Raw genomic sequence first — 21,826 nt, forward strand, 5'->3', positions numbered from 1 at the left:
AGTACCAAAAAAAAAACGTTCCTGGCAAGCTTTCCAATGCCGGGTATACGGCGGCTCAAAGGCAGCGGCAAACAGCCAGACTAATGAGTCTTATCGTATTCTACCCTGATATCTACTCCCTCTACACTCAAGAGCTCGACACTATTTGGTAGGCTGTCCTCCACCCGCTCCGTAAGTACCCGCACTCCGTTAAAAGCTCTATTAAATACCCCGCTCTACCTCATCACGCAGGGATGGCGCCCGCTAAAGTGTATGAACGAAAAGACTAACAGTACAAAGACACACAAGTAACCCACAACCAATCAGACCTTTGGAATACTGTGATGGCACACTAGGATTGGCTGGTGCATCTCCAAGGCTCCAATCGCAGTTAATCTTACACATAAGCGGTACCGGCAACACCCACAATATGCGCAGCCCTGGTATTGGTTATTATGCGACCCGGAAGTGCTAAGTTTACGGCTAAATGACGTCCGTTAAAGGATTAGTCACTGACGACGGACATGAGGATGATTTCACGAAGGGTCCGTATTAGTACCGGGCAGGTGGTGGTCGTACCTGTGTTTTGTGTTTTTGCCAAGTCGACATAAGTTCAGAAACAGAGGTAAAACTCTTCATTGTATGTACACTTGCCCACATGTCTCCTACATACTCTCTTAATTGCCTGTGTCTGAAGCAGTTGCAACCCATGAGTTTATGTGATCTCTTGGCCGGATCTCTAAACCCCTGTCCCACAAAACAGTCAGATTTTAGATAATATGTTCTTGCTCCCGGGAATGTAGTAACCTGCTCAGAGTCACTTTGAACGTAAAAAGGTGACATGCAGTTCTTATATAGCAGAAGTAAGATGTAGATGTCTGTCTGATGTAAGGTGGCAGAATTAAAATGTCAAGGGGAAAAGTCCCAGATACCATTTCTCATCAGAATATTGAGTTAAACAACTTTTCCCTAATGTTTTTCTCGAAGTTCCACATTAAGAGAAGTTCTCATTGGAAATGCTTGGAATTTATCGTGGGGGCATTTGCAACCTTTAAAACAGACTGTGTTGACTCTTTATTAGGGAATGTGTGTTCAAGCCAGGAATTGAAGGCAACCACAATTGATAGGAGAGTTGTGTTCTGGGTCCCTATCGGGTTCCACAGTTAGAGAAAGACTTTAATTTCTGAATGCTCCTGCATATTTTTGGACATTTTGACATCTGGGTCATCTAACGTCATAGTTTCATATTCACACGTGACTTTAAAAACACACCTATATTATTCGGTCTGGCATCAAGTTGTCTTAATGCAGGAGCAATTTCGAGGAGTTTTTTTTTTCTATTCTCAGTAGCCCTTGGCGTGGCTTCAGGGGCATAGAATTAAGATCAAGCGAGCAGAAATAGCTTTTTTTTGTCTTGCATTCTTCAGTGTTTAGACATTTAATTAGGCTCAATGTATTATTGGAAGAAAACACGACGAGACTTCCTGGCTTCCCTCTTGATGGTTGAAGCATTTTGAAATTGATGACTGGAGTTTCTGTATATTCGACCGATGGTATATTTGGAGCATAATTGGCCATCTATTTTCTGATTATTGTGACTGCTCATTCCAGTCTTTGTAGTAACTTCAATGAATGGCTCGTCCTTTCCCAACGTTCCAACATCGAGGCCCATATAATTCACCCCTTTCACTCTATTTTCCGTTTTTTTTTATTTATTCTTGTTTCACCACTCATCACGCTTCTTCAGTATATACACGTTTGTAATAGCTGGATTTCCTAACTTCAAAATGCTCAGTGATTGAGTTTCTTTACTTCCATTTGCGATGTCTTAATGGTAATAAGGCGAAAAAATATGCATGCGTTTTCCATTTCATTTTCGCAGCCACTAAAATGTACATGGTCCACTATAGCGTGCAAATACAATGTATTTTTAAAATGACTCTTATACAACAGACCTCACCTTTGTTGGTACTATTTACTTACACAAACTGTTTTGCCAATGAGCAACATTTCAAGTTGTAAACTTTTTGACAGACGCAACAGTTCCCTACCTGTCGTTCAAAACACAATCCTATGCAGACATTTAGAGCGTGTACAAATACACTACCATCCAAATTAAAATGTTAGAAATAACACCTATTCATTAACATACACCTTTTCTCAATCATCACAATTAGCTAAGTGCTTGGTGCTGCTGTCTTTTATGCCCTGTTGATGATTGGCTCATTTCCCTGCAGGGCAAACTCAGCATTTCACCCACCTCTGTGCGACACATGGAGTGTTACATACGTGAATAGTAACACGTTATGTAGAACATTGGGAAACTGCAAGGCGGAAAGTTATGGCTCATATTTTAGAGAAATCGTCTCTGACTGCTGCACAATTTACTATAAATGCTCCTTCCGCATTCTTCCTTCACACAAGTCTAATAAGACGATTTATATTTGCAATGTCTTTTGCTACTTGTGGTGTTTTCCTTAGGTACCACTGTGTATGCTTTTTGTTCATTTGGTTAATGTTTTAGCTACTGTACACTGACAGGGGAGCACCAGAATAGTGGTATACTTTACGTAAGACTTTGCGTCATGTACTGGCCCAAACATTGATCTCATTTGGTTGTTAATGTGTTCACTCATTAATTTTCCTGTATGTATTTATGATTGCGAAGTGAACATAAGTAATCAAAAGTATGTAGTCTCTGAATCAGCGATCAGTATTCAATAACAGATGCCTCAGTTTTCACTCACGATTGGTCATCCCAAGTTTCTTCATACTTTGCAAGGCCACAAGCTTAACAGGTCCTCCAGTAGCCAACCAATTGCATCTGCCCAGCCAACCGATACATGCCCCCAGTTCAGTCGAACCACTCTTCTACATTAAATCATACTGCAGCATCAAACTTGCTTGTTTTAGAACAAGATGCAGCATGGCTATATGGCCCCAGCACAACCAAACCCTTCATTTTTGTCAAGGTACACAGCAGTGACAAACTTGTTGCCTCCACGTCAAGAGCTCTGCACGTGGCCATTTATTCACCCTGGCCGTGGGTTTCTTCCAAAGGGCCCATCAAGATATTATGTACAAGGACTTAGAAAAGCTTGAATTGATCCCACGGTATAAGACGAGAGAACGACATGACGTTCTAAATAGGAGCGCTGTTCTAAAGCTTGCTAGTATTCTAGACAACCTTAAATTGCTTCAAACACACCAGTTAGGAGTTGAATGCAAGCCAAATCCATCTATCCCAGGGAGTGAAATAACGGTAGTCACCTGGACCAACGCAACAGTAGCCACCAAAGTATGTCAAAATAGGGAGAGCTTCTCCAAATGATGCATTGAAATAAGGCAAGATCTAGAGTCATACCCGAGCCCCCTTCTCCCTCTACAGAGATCATCATCAAAGAGAGTTGCATCTGCCAGCAGAGCCACTGACCAATCAATTCATCCATTGCAGAAGTTAAGCATCCAGCAAATCTCCACCCCATGATCTCCCTCCCACATGAGGCATATCTCCTTCCAAATACAGCAGGGTCCCTTTCCAGGAGGCCAGAGGGAGGTATGAACCCAAAAACATGGGGGAATCTGCAATGGCCATTAGCCCCTAAAACTGTGCTCCTGGAATGTAAATGGCCTCAGCAGCAAGGTGGATGAAAATGATTTCACAGCTTATCTTTGAAATTTTGACATCCTTCTACTGCAGGAAACCTGGTCGCAACACCCAAATCCATTTACCAGATTTAAAGAATTCCATCAAGAAGCATCAAAACCAAATAAGGCAGGCAGAAGCTTGCGGCAGCCTTTCCATATACATTGAAACTCACCTTCAGTGGTCCCAAAGATACATCAACCTTGGTCTAGCCTGGGCACAAAGTGTCAAACTAGCAGCTCCATCAACATCACATAATGACTTTTGCCTTCTAATTTGCAACATATACATTTACCCCAATCAGAAGAGTAAAGTTGGAAAAAAATAGTCTTTAATCGTATTCCTCAAATCCCTCCAATTTAATTTACCCCAAGCTCGATTGGTCTTCACAAGAGACTTTAACATGCACCTGTTACCAAGCAGAACTCAACCATGTCAAAAGTGCCTAACCACTCTTACTCAAATATTACTACCAGTAACTTCAATCCACCTCAGAACTGATCAACCTGGAAAAACGTGCATCCTGGCCCTAGAGAAGATTGGCCTTTTTACACCCAACAACCGCCTCCTCCAGTACCAACCGTCAGCTTTCAATAGGCTATTGCTTAAAACCAACGCCACTCTCAATTACACTCCAGCAGACACAGAGAAGTTTCCAATGACCATCCATTACAGCTAGCATGGAGAGCGACCATTTTCTTTAGCACGCAGAGCTGTTGCCAAGCCCATCAAGAGCCGCTCACGCACACAACTTGCTTACGTCACCAAGCACCCACAATCTGCAACGCTTTGCATGAAACAGTCCTGCGACTCAGACAATTATGGCCTTCATAACCCATCACTAGCACAACTGAGTCCTATACAACGGACAACACCACTTCAAGCCTGGGAGTCCATGACCATGTCGCTTATTGCTAATTTCCTCTCAAATGCCACTCAACAAACCAATAGTGCTTGGAGAGGGACAGCCTGGTTAACCACATTGCTCCTACTGAGAAAAAGGGAGCTAAATAGGGAGACTCTCTAAGACTCTGGAACTCAGTCCCTAAGTTCTGTCAAGACACAAAGAAGCGACTTAGCCTTTCTGTAGGTGGCCTCGGAGTTCTATCTGGACAACCAAAAAATCATATCAGACAAATGTATTATTAAAACTCCCTTACACAATCAAACCGAAAACAGCAGACAATTTTGGTCCGAAATCAAAACACTTGCAAACGGACGATTTCGCTGTCATAATGCCGACATCTCTGCGGCTGATTGAATAGCCCACATCTCAGCTGTATATTCTTTGTATCCCCCTGAACTCCTGACGCTGACTGTCTCAAAAATGCGAAAGGCATTCCTTCAGAAGCACCGCCACAAAAACCGTCTGAGGGACTATGCCTTCCTTACCTACCTTATATCGGATTCCTGGAGAGGCAGCATTCTGCATCCCATCTTTAAATCGGGCTCGCATACTGACTTTGCAAATTAGACTGTCGCCCTCATTGTGGTCAAAGTGAAACTTGTTGCCTCTAATCTTTTAGTTGACTTGAAAGCCTGGGTCTCCTCTGCAAATATTATTCTGAAAATGCAGATATTAATGAACACGCTAACCTTCTAGCAGTCAGCCTTCTTATCGAAAAAGCTAAAATCAAACCCTCAAAACTTTACAGTTACTTTATGGACTTTGGGCCAAAATGGTCAGTTGGGGAGCACCATCAATATTGGAAGCTGTGATCAAACTATACTCTGAAACCTGGGTACAAGTTAAAATTGGTAATGGCGATAGAACCCACCGACAAGATCACTACCCACACCGGCCTAAAGCAAGGGTGAGTCGCAGCCCCCTGCCTATTTAACATCTATATGACAGATTTAGATACACGATTAATGGAAGTAGAAGATGACCCTCCTAAACTAGTGAACAAATCACTTAGATGTTTACAATATGCTGACAACCATGTCTTACTTAGTCAAATCCCAACTGGCCTTCAATGTCTAAACACCCATCTGGTTCAATACATCCATACGCTGGGGCCGGAACTCAACTATAGTAAAAACAAAAGTTCTATTCCTTCAGCGAACCCCAGTTGCAGCCATTCCACATTCAAATGGAAATTGACTGGAATTAATCTAGAGCTGGCCAAAATATACAAATACTTGGGAATGGTAATGGACCCCAGACTATCATTCAGGGAGCACTTAAACCAAAGGAGAGTCCTTGTCTAAAAACTGCGGTTTGCTCTCAGTACGCTCCAAAAAAAGATCGGAAACACTTAACAATATCACCTACTTCAGGTAATTGGGACAAAGTTCCTCCCCACACCCACTTACGGCTCCAAATTATTAAAGGGGAGTGACAACCACACTACCAACTCCAATCCAACTTGTTCAAACTCATCTCTCGGCTCCCTCAAAACATTTCACAATCACAGGATGGGAGCAGTCATCAAACGATATTGGAAGCTCAAAGCAGCCCCACTGGCCTCCCTAGCTGACTTGTGATGTTCGGAAAAGGAAAGGTAGCCCAACTACAAAGCTCATTGGCCAACGGCCCGTCATCAAGCTCTAAGCGTCCTGAATATGGCCAATGCTTGGAAACCCAACCGTAATGTCACTGCCTTAAAAAAAAAAAAAATCACCAATAAGGCTGTGAAAATCCAATCTTGGGGCACTGATGAAGCAGAGCTTACTCATAAAAGGCAAGGATGGACAGTCTTGCACTCCTACACTGCTTGGAGCCCACAACCGTACCTTACAACCCACATAGCAGCGCCTATACAACATGCACTTCTATTTCATGTGTGTGCTTTTCCATCAAAAGACCAGATTCCTGTCTGGAAGCAGTTCTAGACGGGTGCCCATTGTCAACTCTGTGGCTTCACAGAAGAAAGTGTGTTACACTTTTTGTGCGTTTGTCCAGCTGTTACACACCTCAGACAGAAACTTCTACGTCCTGCTTTGAGGGCCCTTCAACTTGGGTCCTGTCGCCCTGCAGTGATAGCGCTACTGAACAGTCACAGCATTCAGCTCCCCTGCAGGGCTTCCAAGTTTCTGCTGCAAGTAAAAAGACTGCTTCTACAGCAATCCCGGCCCCCTTAAGCACACCGTTGATTGTGATCCACTACCTGCATTTCTGGCCATCCCACAATCTTGTTAAAGTGAAACTCCTTGCATCAGTTTGTACCTTACAGTACATTCATCCTCGTGACTGTCCCTTGAAATAATGATTTCAATGTAGCCAATTCTTGCATTGGATTTTAACCAAATGGCAAAATTCATACTGCAAATTGTTTTGGACAAATTGCTGTCTTTTATCTATGCTAACTGCAAAGTTTTTAATATTGTTGTATATGGCAACGATTTTTTTTTGTAATCAGCAATACATATTTTTTAGCACTAGTTTCTGAATCATGTTTTGCTTTTTTCCATCATGCTGTTTCAGGTTTTACTACAGTCTTCATGATGTTTAAAGAAACACCTCTAGTACTTGCTTATATCTGATTTTCCTCACTCGCCACAACCACGTACTTACTCAATGTAAGTTATGCATTTGATATATATATATATATATATTTTTTTTAACCTTTTTTAGTCTGATTGTTTTTCAGACTAGAGTTCAATATAGTGGCAAAAAAGATTTTGAAGCTGAAAAGAACATTCTAACCTTACCTATGCGGTACCTGGTTGCATGGCTGTGTGAGTTCTGACATGGTCACTGTAGGAAGTTGGCTCTGTATGTGCTATTTCAAAGTAAGGAATAGCATGCACAGAGTCCAAGGGTTCCCCTTAGAGGTAAAATAGTGGTAAAAATAGATAATACTAATGCTCTATTTTGTGGTAGTGTGGTCGAGCAATAGGCTTATCCAAGGAGTAGTGTTAAGCATTTGTTGTACGTACACATAGACAATAAATGAGGTACACACACTCCGAGACAAATCCAGCCAATAGGTTTTTATATAGAAAAATATCTTTTCTTAGTTTATTTTAAGAACCACAGGTTCAAATTCTACATGTAATATCTCATTCGAAAGGTATTGCAGGTAAGTACTTTAGGAACTTCAAATCATCAAAATTGCATGTATACTTTTCAAGTTATTCACAAATAGCTGTTTTAAAAGTGGACACTTAGTGCAATTTTCACAGTTCCTAGGGGAGGTAAGTATTTGTTAGGTTAACCAGGTAAGTAAGACACTTACAGGGCTTAGTTCTTGGTCCAAGGTAGCCCACCGTTGGGGGTTCAGAGCAACCCCAAAGTCACCACACCAGCAGCTCAGGGCCGGTCAGGTGCAGAGTTCAAAGTGGTGCCCAAAACACATAGGCTAGAATGGAGAGAAGGGGGTGCCCCGGTTCCGGTCTGCTTGCAGGTAAGTACCCGCGTCTTCGGAGGGCAGACCAGGGGGGTTTTGTAGGGCACCGGGGGGGACACGAGTCCACACAGAAATTTCACCCTCAGCAGCGCGGGGGCGGCCGGGTGCAGTGTCGAAACAAGCGTCGGGTTCGCAATGTTAGTCTATGAGAGATCTCGGGATCTCTTCAGCGCTGCAGGCAGGCAAGGGGGGGATTCCTCGGGGAAACCTCCACTTGGGTAAGGGAGAGGGACTCCTGGGGGTCACTTCTCCAGTGAAAGTCCGGTCCTTTAGGTCCTGGGGGCTGCGGGTGCAGGGTCTCTCCCAGGCGTCGGGACTTTAGGTTCAAAGAGTCGCGGTCAGGGGAAGCCTCGGGATTCCCTCTGCAGGCGGCGCTGTGGGGGCTCAGGGGGGACAGGTTTTGGTACTCACAGTATCAGAGTAGTCCTGGGGTCCCTCCTGAGGTGTTGGATCGCCACCAGCCGAGTCGGGGTCGCCGGGTGCAGTGTTGCAAGTCTCACGCTTCTTGCGGGGAGCTTGCAGGGTTCTTTAAAGTTGCTGGAAACAAAGTTGCAGCTTTTCTTGGAGCAGGTCCGCTGTCCTCGGGAGTTTCTTGTCTTTTCGAAGCAGGGGCAGTCCTCAGAGGATGTCGAGGTCGCTGGTCCCTTTGGAAGGCGTCGCTGGAGCAGGATCTTTGGAAGGCAGGAGACAGGCCGGTGAGTTTCTGGAGCCAAGGCAGTTGTCGTCTTCTGGTCTTCCGCTGCCGGGGTTTTCAGCTGGGCCGTCCTTCTTCTTGTAGTTGCAGGAATCTAATTTTCTAGGGTTCAGGGTAGCCCTTAAATACTAAATTTAAGGGCGTGTTTAGGTCTGGGGGGTTAGTAGCCAATGGCTACTAGCCCTGAGGGTGGGTACACCCTCTTTGTGCCTCCTCCCAAGGGGAGGGGGTCACAGTCCTAACCCTATTGGGGGAATCCTCCATCTGCAAGATGGAGGATTTCTAAAAGTTAGAGTCACCTCAGCTCAGGACACCTTAGGGGCTGTCCTGACTGGCCAGTGACTCCTCCTTGTTATTCTCATTATTTTCTCCGACTTGCCGCCAAAAGTGGGGGCCGGGCCGGAGGGGGCGGGCAACTCCACTAGCTGGAGTGTCCTGCTGGGTTGGCACAAAGGAGGTGAGCCTTTGAGGCTCACCGCCAGGTGTGACAATTCCTGCCTGGGAGAGGTGTTAGCATCTCCACCCAGTGCAGGCTTTGTTACTGGCCTCAGAGTGACAAAGGCACTCTCCCCATGGGGCCAGCAACATGTCTCGGTTTGTGGCAGGCTGCTAAAACTAGTCAGCCTACACAGATAGTCGGTTAGGTTTCAGGGGGCACCTCTAAGGTGCCCTCTGTGGTGTGTTTTACAATAAAATGTACACTGGCATCAGTGTGCATTTATTGTGCTGAGAAGTTTGATACCAAACTTCCCAGTTTTCAGTGTAGCCATTATGGTGCTGTGGAGTTCGTGTTTGACAAACTCCCAGACCATATACTCTTATGGCTACCCTGCACTTACAATGTCTAAGGTTTTGTTTAGACACTGTAGGGGCACAGTGCTCATGCACTGGTACCCTCACCTATGGTATAGTGCACCCTGCCTTAGGGCTGTAAGGCCTGCTAGAGGGGTGTCTTACCTATACTGCATAGGCAGTGAGAGGCTGGCATGGCACCCTGAGGGGAGTGCCATGTCGACTTACTCCTTTTGTTCTCACTAGCACACACAGGCTTGTAAGCAGTGTGTCTGTGCTGAGTGAGGGGTCTCTAGGGTGGCATAAGACATGCTGCAGCCCTTAGAGACCTTCCTTGGTATCAGGGCCCTTGGTACTAGAAGTACCAGTTACAAGGGACTTATCTGAATGCCAGGGTGTGCCAATTGTGGATACAATGGTACATTTTAGGTGAAGGAACACTGGTGCTGGGGCCTGGTTAGCAGGGTCCCAGCACACTTCTCAGTCAAGTCAGCATCAGTATCAGGCAAAAAGTGGGGGGTAACTGCAACAGGGAGCCATTTCTTTACACAAGCCCCCCCCAGCCTACAGGCCAGGAGACTCAGCCCAAGCTGGGAGAGTCTTCCTAGTCTGTCAGGCGAGGAAGAGTAGGAGAAATAGGCTGGTTAGTTGCAGGGCCTACTCTGCCTTACATCCTTCTGTTCAGGTCATTCCCTTTGGGGAACTGACCCACTTCCACAGTGATAGGACCTAGTCTGAATTGCCTCTTGTCTGCCTCTTCAATGTCTCCACCCATTCTTTTTATTTTGGGTTTAGAGGTATCCACCTCTGCTAATCTTATCTTGGCCAGGGTTACCCCTAGCTTACCCATAGAGGTTACCCAGAGCTGGAGTAACCCCACCATGACCAATAGGGTCAGGGGGCCTAACTTGCTATTTGGCATGGGGTCAGACCACCATGCTAAGGATAGTGCAGCCATAAAGGCTAACACCCAGCAGAGGCCACTGACAGCTGTCAGTGCCCAGAACCACACCTTTAGCTCTTCACCTAAAAGGGAAGGGGCTAAGTTACAGGCTTCTTTGGGTTCAGGTTGCCTGTCTGCTGTATTGGAGTGGGGGGTTACCACATCTTGTAGTAAACACCCTTCTTCCACTCTTTCTTCTGTTAGCTGAGGAGCCACCCACTCAGGTTTAACAGTTGCCTGACTAGCCAGGACTTCTTGTGGGTCAGGTTGGACTTTATCAGGGCCATTTTTGGAGTTCTCCCCTACTGGAGCAGAATCTCCTTGGCTTGCTGTAACCTTGGCTAAAGGTTGTCCACCCCTCCTACTCTGTTTTCTTTTCTTCTTTTTCTGGGGCCTGCTTGCATTTACTGCAGAGGCAGGACTTCCAGAATCCTTGGGAGAGGACTGGCACTGGACCAGTTCCTCTCTTGGGCTCTGACTAACCTCTGGGTAGTCATTTCCAAGGAGACAATCAAGGGGGAGGTCTGTACTGACTACTACCCTTCTCCAGCTAAGAGTGCCACCCACTTCTATGGGCACTAAAGCCACAGGCCTCTTAGTGACCCTGTCTAGGCTAACTCTTACCCTGGCAGTCTCACCTGGGATGTACTGGTTTGAGAGCACCAGCCTGTCATGCACAATAGTGTGACTGGCACAAGTGTCTCTCAGGGCAGTGGTTGGGATTCCATTCACCAGTAGGTGGTGGAAGTGTCTACTTCCCTCTGGAATCTCCAACTCACCTGTTGGGCCCTGTTTCCAGTTGAAGGCTATGAAGACCTCCTCATCTGAGGAGTCATCTCCCATGGCTACACTGGTTACCCCTGGAATTTTGTTCTGGGGTTTGTTTTTGGGACAAGAAGTGTCCTTGGTGTGGTGCCCAGACTGTTTACAGTTGTGGCACCATGCCTTAGTGGCATCCCAGTTCTTACCCTGGTACCCACCTTTGTTTTGGGTTGTGTCTTGGGGCCCACCCACCTGTTCTGGTTTTTGGGGGCCTACAGAGGACTCTTTTTCTTTGTTTCTAGTGTCACCCACTTTCTCCTGGGGAGTTTTTGTAACCCCTTTCTTTTGGTCACCCCCAGTGGAAGTTTTGGTTACCCTAGTCTTGACCCAGTGGTCTGCCTTCTTTCCCAATTCTTGGGGAGAAATTGGACCTAGGTCTACCAGATACTGATGCAACTTTTCATTGAAGCAGTTACTTAGAATGTGTTATTTCATAAACAAATTATAAAGCCCAACATAGTCACACACTTCGTTTCCAGTTAACCAACCATCTAGTGTTTTTACTGAGTAGTCTACAAAATCAACCCAGGTCTGGCTCGAGGATTTTTGAGCCCCCCTGAATCTAATTCTATACTCCTCAGTGGAGAATCCAAAGCCCTCAATCAGGGTACCCTTCATGAGGTCATAAGATTCTGCATCTTTTCCAGAGAGTGTGAGGAGTCTATCCCTACACTTTCCAGTGAACATTTCCCAAAGGAGAGCACCCCAGTGAGATCTGTTTACTTTTCTGGTTACACAAGCCCTCTCAAAAGCTGTGAACCATTTGGTGATGTCATCACCATCTTCATATTTAGTTACAATCCCTTTAGGGATTTTCAACATGTCAGGAGAATCTCTGACCCTATTTATGTTGCTGCCACCATTGATGGGTCCTAGGCCCATCTCTTGTCTTTCCCTCTCTATGGCTAGGATCTGTCTTTCCAAAGCCAATCTTTTGGCCATCCTGGCTAACTGGATGTCCTCTTCACTGGGGCTATCCTCAGTGATTTCAGAGGTGTTGGTCTCTCCTGTGAGGGAACCAGCATCTCTGACTATTATTTTTGGAGTCAGGGTTTGAGGGACCCTGTTCTCCCTAGATAGGATTGGTAGGGGGGAATTTTCCTCCAAGTCACTATCCTCTTCCTCTGAGTTGCCACCCTCAGAGGGGTTGGCCTTTTCAAACTCTGCCAAAAGCTCCTGGAGCTGTATTTTGGTAGGTTTGGGGCCCATTGTTATTTTCTTTATTTTACAGAGTGACCTTAGCTCCCTCATCTTAAGATGGAGGTAAGGTGTGGTGTCGAGTTCCACCACAGTCACATCTGTGCTAGACATTTTGCTTCTAAAAGTTGGAATACTTTTTAAGAATCTACAACTGGTTCTAGAATCTAATTTCAAACCTTTAACAAACTTTTAAACTCTAAAAGACAATGCTAAACAGGGACTTAACACACAAGGCCCTAGCAGGACTTTTAAGAATTTAGAAAACTTTTCAAATTGCAAAAATCAATTTCTAATGACAATTTTGGAATTTGTCGTGTGATCAGGTATTGGCTGAGTAGTCCAGCAAATGCAAAGTCTTGTACCCCACCGCTGATCCACCAATGTAGGAAGTTGGCTCTGTATGTGCTATTTCAAAGTAAGGAATAGCATGCACAGAGTCCAAGGGTTCCCCTTAGAGGTAAAATAGTGGTAAAAATAGATAATACTAATGCTCTATTTTGTGGTAGTGTGGTCGAGCAATAGGCTTATCCAAGGAGTAGTGTTAAGCATTTGTTGTACGTACACATAGACAATAAATGAGGTACACACACTCAGAGACAAATCCAGCCAATAGGTTTTTATATAGAAAAATATCTTTTCTTAGTTTATTTTAAGAACCACAGGTTCAAATTCTACATGTAATATCTCATTCGAAAGGTATTGCAGGTAAGTACTTTAGGAACTTCAAATCATCAAAATTGCATGTATACTTTTCAAGTTATTCACAAATAGCTGTTTTAAAAGTGGACACTTAGTGCAATTTTCACAGTTCCTAGGGGAGGTAAGTATTTGTTAGGTTAACCAGGTAAGTAAGACACTTACAGGGCTTAGTTCTTGGTCCAAGGTAGCCCACCGTTGGGGGTTCAGAGCAACCCCAAAGTCACCACACCAGCAGCTCAGGGCCGGTCAGGTGCAGAGTTCAAAGTGGTGCCCAAAACACATAGGCTAGAATGGAGAGAAGGGGGTGCCCCGGTTCCGGTCTGCTTGCAGGTAAGTACCCGCGTCTTCGGAGGGCAGACCAGGGGGGTTTTGTAGGGCACCGGGGGGGACACGAGTCCACACAGAAATTTCACCCTCAGCAGCGCGGGGGCGGCCGGGTGCAGTGTCGAAACAAGCGTCGGGTTCGCAATGTTAGTCTATGAGAGATCTCGGGATCTCTTCAGCGCTGCAGGCAGGCAAGGGGGGGATTCCTCGGGGAAACCTCCACTTGGGTAAGGGAGAGGGACTCCTGGGGGTCACTTCTCCAGTGAAAGTCCGGTCCTTTAGGTCCTGGGGGCTGCGGGTGCAGGGTCTCTCCCAGGCGTCGGGACTTTAGGTTCAAAGAGTCGCGGTCAGGGGAAGCCTCGGGATTCCCTCTGCAGGCGGCGCTGTGGGGGCTCAGGGGGGACAGGTTTTGGTACTCACAGTATCAGAGTAGTCCTGGGGTCCCTCCTGAGGTGTTGGATCGCCACCAGCCGAGTCGGGGTCGCCGGGTGCAGTGTTGCAAGTCTCACGCTTCTTGCGGGGAGCTTGCAGGGTTCTTTAAAGTTGCTGGAAACAAAGTTGCAGCTTTTCTTGGAGCAGGTCCGCTGTCCTCGGGAGTTTCTTGTCTTTTCGAAGCAGGGGCAGTCCTCAGAGGATGTCGAGGTCGCTGGTCCCTTTGGAAGGCGTCGCTGGAGCAGGATCTTTGGAAGGCAGGAGACAGGCCGGTGAGTTTCTGGAGCCAAGGCAGTTGTCGTCTTCTGGTCTTCCGCTGCCGGGGTTTTCAGCTGGGCCGTCCTTCTTCTTGTAGTTGCAGGAATCTAATTTTCTAGGGTTCAGGGTAGCCCTTAAATACTAAATTTAAGGGCGTGTTTAGGTCTGGGGGGTTAGTAGCCAATGGCTACTAGCCCTGAGGGTGGGTACACCCTCTTTGTGCCTCCTCCCAAGGGGAGGGGGTCACAGTCCTAACCCTATTGGGGGAATCCTCCATCTGCAAGATGGAGGATTTCTAAAAGTTAGTCACCTCAGCTCAGGACACCTTAGGGGCTGTCCTGACTGGCCAGTGACTCCTCCTTGTTATTCTCATTATTTTCTCCGGCCTTGCCGCCAAAAGTGGGGGCCGGGCCGGAGGGGGCGGGCAACTCCACTAGCTGGAGTGTCCTGCTGGGTTGGCACAAAGGAGGTGAGCCTTTGAGGCTCACCGCCAGGTGTGACAATTCCTGCCTGGGAGAGGTGTTAGCATCTCCACCCAGTGCAGGCTTTGTTACTGGCCTCAGAGTGACAAAGGCACTCTCCCCATGGGGCCAGCAACATGTCTCGGTTTGTGGCAGGCTGCTAAAACTAGTCAGCCTACACAGATAGTCGGTTAGGTTTCAGGGGGCACCTCTAAGGTGCCCTCTGTGGTGTGTTTTACAATAAAATGTACACTGGCATCAGTGTGCATTTATTGTGCTGAGAAGTTTGATACCAAACTTCCCAGTTTTCAGTGTAGCCATTATGGTGCTGTGGAGTTCGTGTTTGACAAACTCCCAGACCATATACTCTTATGGCTACCCTGCACTTACAATGTCTAAGGTTTTGTTTAGACACTGTAGGGGCACAGTGCTCATGCACTGGTACCCTCACCTATGGTATAGTGCACCCTGCCTTAGGGCTGTAAGGCCTGCTAGAGGGGTGTCTTACCTATACTGCATAGGCAGTGAGAGGCTGGCATGGCACCCTGAGGGGAGTGCCATGTCGACTTACTCCTTTTGTTCTCACTAGCACACACAGGCTTGTAAGCAGTGTGTCTGTGCTGAGTGAGGGGTCTCTAGGGTGGCATAAGACATGCTGCAGCCCTTAGAGACCTTCCTTGGTATCAGGGCCCTTGGTACTAGAAGTACCAGTTACAAGGGACTTATCTGAATGCCAGGGTGTGCCAATTGTGGATACAATGGTACATTTTAGGTGAAGGAACACTGGTGCTGGGGCCTGGTTAGCAGGGTCCCAGCACACTTCTCAGTCAAGTCAGCATCAGTATCAGGCAAAAAGTGGGGGGTAACTGCAACAGGGAGCCATTTCTTTACAGTCACTTATTTGCAGCAACAAGAAGGGAGTTGCTAAGTATGTCTCTTACTTGAAAGGCTTAGGTAACGTGATAAATGTACCCTCAATATCAGAACCAGACCACTGATTTATTCAGATAGGCAAATAATTCCCTCTTAATGGAAATGTTACTATATCCGCAAATGGGCTAAACATATGCTGTAGGAACCCTTGTCACTCAGGATTTCCATATCTGGTTTATGCAAGAGATTTCATCTTCCATTATAGAGGCTCTTCTATATAACAAAACAAACAAAAAAACGGAATCCTCCCAAAATTCCCTCACTCCCCTAAGGTCACCACGAAGTAGTATAATGAATTAGGCCAGTGGCTCTTAACCTTTTGACTTCTGTGGAACCCTAAGTAATCATTACTGGAACCCGGAGACCACCACTGAATCATTATTGGAAACCAGGATCCCGGCCTAAGCATTTTCGGTTCTTTGAGCTGCAAAACAATAGACGTAAAATACAGAAATATGCATAATCCATCAGATACATTAATTATGAGGTAGTTTGTTTAAATTCACAAATACATATAAAACGATCATTGTTTAAAATTTTATGGGACGTTTGGAGCTTTTCTAAATTCAATTTCGGCCACTTCTCTTCCATACTGCATTCTGCTTGATGTACATTCACTGCTCCCACAAACCAGTCTGAGGATGCCAGCTTAGTTTATAGCCTCCAGTTTCAAACTCCTTCATATTTACAGTACGTTTTAAAAGTTTCAGCTGTATGCTTTGCTTCTTTATATAGCCTTTGCTAATCTGTTAATATTTCATTTTCTATCTGTCGTGGACCCCTTCAGGAGGCTTTGAAGACCCCCCTGGGAGTCCTCTGACCACAGGTTAAGAACCCAATACCCATAAGCCAAGATTTTTGAGGTAGTCCTGGCTAGGTGTTGTTACTCTTACACGGCATTGAGACATCCATGTACAATCCTTTAAGTAATGCCAGAAGCAGGGAGATGTAGCTTTGAAGTCTGGTGAGCAGACTTGTAGAAGAGCAGGTGAAACAGTTAAACAGAATTTCTAATGTCCTGTACACCCACTTCCAGGTTTTGGTGAGGCTCCCCTAGTTTATGCTGTTTGAAAAAATACTTAAAATCCCACCAGCTATTGCAAAGGGCAAATGTGACTGGTGGTCGGCTTGTTCTTGTTCTCAAGCCTCCTCTTTTTACACAACCACTTAATCTTTGTATGAAATATAGACTAAAACGTCTGACTCATGGTACGGAAGATTTGTTTTCACAACTCATGGGTTATGCCATTGCAGCATTATTAGTACCTGCTGACTAGCCGTTTTGGAGTTTCGCAGTTTTGTTTATTGTGTTGATTTCTTCACGAACGTCTTGTCCAATTTGATATTCTCATGGTGGTATATGAAAACAGTGTGGCATCTTTGCTCGACGGAGATGTTTTGTATGGAAAAAGCTGGTGCAGTGTTTTTTCTTTTGTTTTTAAATTTGGATTTATTTATTCATTTTTGTTTTCTGTACTGCAATAACTAGTTCACTATGGAAGCAGAAGAAACGATGGAATTCATTCAAGAGTTTCCAGAGCACTACAAAGTCATGCTGGACAAACTTAACGAGCAGCGCCAGCACGACGAATTTACAGATATCACTCTTATTGTAGATGGTATGTATTAATCTAAAGTGCTAGAGTACGTGTGTCGTCACAAATGTTGCTGATTTGATTTTAAATCTAATTTCATGTGTTGTAGATTTTTGTAGTTGCTGTTCGGAAAGATGTCATAGTTATAACATTTCCCTACCTTTTTGCTAATGCATGTTTAGAAAAATATTGCAATACCAAGTGCTCAAGGTTGACTTGCTATCTTTAAGGCCCTCGTTATGAGTGCCCTCTTAATTCCAATGGAACCTGTACCAGCAGTTAGCGGCCCCATTGGAATTATGAGATCTTCAGGAATACCACATAACTTTTTATTTTCAAGTTGGAAATTTCATTTTCTGAAAGTGGCTAAAATCTACTGTGAAACATCAAGGAGAAATGAGAAATTACAGAGGTAATTTGCACAAGAATTTACAATTCCCTTGGTAACTCCTTATTTCTGAGTGGATACTCCTGGTCCAGCTTGTAATTACCTTATAACTCCCGCACTCAGGACTTCCCGGTACCCTCAGTATTGGTAACTTCCCCAGGCCAAAGTTAGCAGGAGGATTATTGGCCCCACTCCGAATGAGACCCTTACTGGGTTTCATTCCTGTCACAGGTCTCAAGACTGCCTTCCTGATTTAGTTATGCTATAAATATTCCTTTTTACTTTTTAAGAATACAAATTTGTTATGCTGGGGATTGCTCTGAGTTAGACTGGTATTTGAATTTGTAACACAGAATATTGAGCATAGCTTGGATGTATGGTAGTAGGATGTGGTGACTGGTAGAGAATTTGTAATCCGTTGAAATTGTATAAATTATTCAGACAAAGCATAATTTACTAAATGCTGCTACGTATTTGGATTTATTCGGTTGTATCCCTAAAAAATGATGACTGTACAGGGAGTGCAGAATTATTAGGCAAGTTGTATTTTTGAGGATTAATTTTATTATTGAACAACAACCATGTTCTCAATGAACCCAAAAAACTCATTAATATCAAAGCTGAATATTTTTGGAAGTAGTTTTTAGTTTGTTTTTAGTTTTAGCCATGTTAGGGGGATATCTGTGTGTGCAGGTGACTATTACTGTGCATAATTATTAGGCAACTTAACAAAAAAAAAATATATACCCATTTCAATTATTTATTATTACCAGTGAAACCAATATAACATCTCAACATTCACAAATATACATTTCTGACATTCAAAAACAAAACAAAAACAAATCAGTGACCAATATAGCCACCTTTCTTTGCAAGGACACTCAAAAGCCTGCCATCCATGGATGCTGTCAGTGTTTTGATCTGTTCACCATCAACATTGCGTGCAGCAGCAACCACAGCCTCCCAGACACTGTTCAGAGAGGTGTACTGTTTTCCCTCCTTGTAAATCTCACATTTGATGATGGACCACAGGTTCTCAATGGGGTTCAGATCAGGTGAACAAGGAGGCCATGTCATTAGATTTCCTTCTTTTATACCCTTTCTTGCCAGCCACGCTGTGGAGTACTTGGACGCGTGTGATGGAGCATTGTCCTGCATGAAAATCATGTTTTTCTTGAAGGATGCAGACTTCTTCCTGTACCACTGCTTGAAGAAGGTGTCTTCCAGGAACTGGCAGTAGGACTGGGAGTTGAGCTTGACTCCATCCTCAACCCGAAAAGGCCCCACAAACTCATCTTTGATGATACCAGCCCAAACCAGTACTCCACCTCCACCTTGCTGGCGTCTGAGTCGGACTGGAGCTCTCTGCCCTTTACCAATCCAGCCACGGGCCCATCCATCTGGCCCATCAAGACTCACTCTCATTTCATCAGTCCATAAAACCTTAGAAAAATCAGTCTTGAGATATTTCTTGGCCCAGTCTTGACGTTTCAGCTTGTGTGTCTTGTTCAGTGGTGGTCGTCTTTCAGCCTTTCTTACCTTGGCCATGTCTCTGAGTATTGCACACCTTGTGCTTTTGGGCACTCCAGTGATGTTGCAGCTCTGAAATATGGCCAAACTGGTGGCAAGTGGCATCGTGGCAGCTGCACGCTTGACTTTTCTCAGTTCATGGGCAGTTATTTTGCGCCTTGGTTTTTCCACACGCTTCTTGCGACCCTGTTGACTATTTTGAATGAAACGCTTGATTGTTCGATGATCACGCTTCGGAAGCTTTGCAATTTTAAGAGTGCTGCATCCCTCTGCAAGATATCTCACTATTTTTGACTTTTCTGAGCCTGTCAAGTCCTTCTTTTGACCCATTTTGCCAAAGGAAAGGAAGTTGCCTAATAATTATGCACACCTGATATAGGGTGTTGATGTCATTAGACCACACCCCTTCTCATTACAGAGATGCACATCACCTAATATGCTTAATTGGTAGTAGGCTTTCGAGCTTATACAGCTTGGAGTAAGACAACATGCATAAAGAGGATGATGTGGTCAAAATACTCATTTGCCTAATAATTCTGCACTCCCTGTATTCTTCCTGATCTATGTACATTGGAGAGCACGCACTTAAAAAAAAAAAAAATAAGTGAAGTGGCTACTGCATAACGTTTTAATAGTTCTATAAACAAGACGTGGATTAACTTGTTATATAACAGAACATGTGATTGCAAGTACATGTTGTAACTACTTGCATATTGTCAATGGTTATTAGCACAGATTTAAAAGTAACTGCCTATTTGCCGAAACAATTGTTGTCAAGGATGTATCACATCAGTCCTTCATTGGTGACATACAGACTCATATAGGCTTACACCCTGTGCAAGCAGAATAAACTCCTCCACAACAAATAAGATTTCCACATTTTAAGAACATGAACCTGAAATAATCTCTTCTCCCCCCACTGAATTTTATTTTTATTATTCAAAGTTGTACTTTTTCTTTTTGAATTATGGTAAAGCTTAATAAACTAAACACTATTCAAAAGCAAATGTATGCTGTACTAACATGCAGCGCAGAGCTTGTCTTTGTTCCACAACTTAGAACACCGGAGTTTTGTCTAAGTACATTTTCATGGATTGCTTTTATTATAGTTAAGCCTGAATATTTAGGTTTCTTTTGGATTGAGTTGAAATGAAATTAACTTTCCAACGTTTATTTTGAGATATTTATCTGTCTTACTTAATTTTGACTCGTGCTTGACAGGTGATCTCATGTTGACTTTTAAGACAGAATAGCAGTTTTCACTCATAATTGGAACAGAAAGATTGAGTTTTGTCTCAGCTCACTGACCTTGTTTCTCCACTTTATGTTGAGTTTTTAGGTATGGGATCAGCAAAGACCTTTTGTTTGTAATAAAAATGTATATAGTATACCTACAGGGACTTTCAGGCAGCTCGCTTTATTCTTTGGTGTGCTGTAATGTCATTCACATTTTGCTTCTGCCCACCCCATCTTACCACATGGGGGCCAGGGTCAACCCAATGCAGACTGGGGCTTGCTCGCCTGTGAGCAATGGCATTCTAATCTTGCACTGTGTACAAATCCACACTAAAATTCATGCCCATAATTGCCAGGAGTTAATGGTGAAATATCTTCTTTTACATTTTTTTTTTTTTTTTTTAAGTATCCATTTTGCTTTTAGGCAGTGCTTGTTTTACTTAGGCCAGGGACCAGCATCTTCCACCAACACTGCTACCTGGCCACTTATGTGTTGCGTGTCTTCATACAACTGTTCACAAACAAAATAACCATTGGCAAAGCCAAAAGGTTGGTAGCCAACATCAGACCTGTTGGCTTTGACAATATTTGTGTCATGCATAATCATCTTTTTGTTCTGTACTTTCAGCTTCAGTCTAATTTCAGATGGTTTTGGTAATAGTTATCTTCTCTTCTCAGGGCCTTCATCACCTGTAAGAAAATATAAATCATTTTTTAGTATTCCACAATGATGTCTTGAACATTAACCAGGATCAGGTGATTGCCTTCTCTGAACGTGTTTGTGTTGGGTCTGTTTGCACACATTTTAAGACATTTTTATTATCCACCCCAAAACCATGTTTTTGGAAGGATTTGTTCATCTGTCAATGGATGTAAAGCACTTTGAGTCAGTGATTCAAGCACTTCAGAAGTAAGGGTGAGCGGAGGTCACAGAGTTCTACGCTGTGGAATTCTGCTGAGTTCCGCATGTGGCAGTGTCTCGCCTGCCCTACTGGCACACTTGCGCGAATGCGCCTGATCTCGGAAGCACTAAGCAGAGGGCCGACCCTGCTTAGCGCATCCGAAATCGGGCCCATTCAGGCCAGGGCCCTAGGCAGTGAAAGCTGCCGTTTCAGGCCTCTTGTGCTGACCCAGCCCACCGGTCTTGCTTGCACCTGGCCTCCAAGGCACTCTCTCAGGGCACATATTTCTCTATCTGGTGGGGGCTGCCGGACTATCACTCAGCATGAAGCTGATGCTCCCCCCCCGGTTTGCAGCTCTCCATTCTGGCTTCAGCACTGTACCCAATAATACCACTTCCTTTCCTGTAGACTCTGGGGAAACCGGTTCTTTTCAAGTGAAGTCCTGACAGCAAGTTGACTGTTTTCCAAGCACTGAGCCTCCCTCCCTGAAACACTGTCTGCACTTGCACTGTGTGGCCCATAACTGGTATGCAGTGCACACACAGTGAGCTGTGCTCCGCTGCCGGTACTTGTGGATTTTTTTGTCCGTGCTCCAGCAGAGTGCGAGTGCCAAAAACTTTGTTAACTCCACCAGCGGAGA

At 44.7% G+C, this 21,826-nt stretch overlaps 1 protein-coding gene across 2 annotated transcripts in view; it reads left to right on the forward strand.

Annotated features, from left to right (window-relative positions):
• Positions 1-466: 466 nt before the first annotated feature.
• Positions 467-21,826, forward strand: part of ZNF131 (zinc finger protein 131) — a 124,208-nt gene continuing 102,848 nt past the window's right edge. For both annotated transcript variants that reach the window (XM_069221490.1, XM_069221489.1), the window contains exons 1-2: positions 467-604; positions 17,025-17,154. In XM_069221490.1, coding sequence (XP_069077591.1) covers positions 17,031-17,154 — 124 coding nt within the window. In that variant the 5' untranslated portion in view covers positions 467-604; positions 17,025-17,030. The remainder of the gene's footprint in view (positions 605-17,024; positions 17,155-21,826) is intronic.

Source organism: Pleurodeles waltl, chromosome 1_1, assembly GCF_031143425.1.
Source record: "Pleurodeles waltl isolate 20211129_DDA chromosome 1_1, aPleWal1.hap1.20221129, whole genome shotgun sequence".
NCBI lineage: Eukaryota > Metazoa > Chordata > Amphibia > Caudata > Salamandridae > Pleurodeles > Pleurodeles waltl.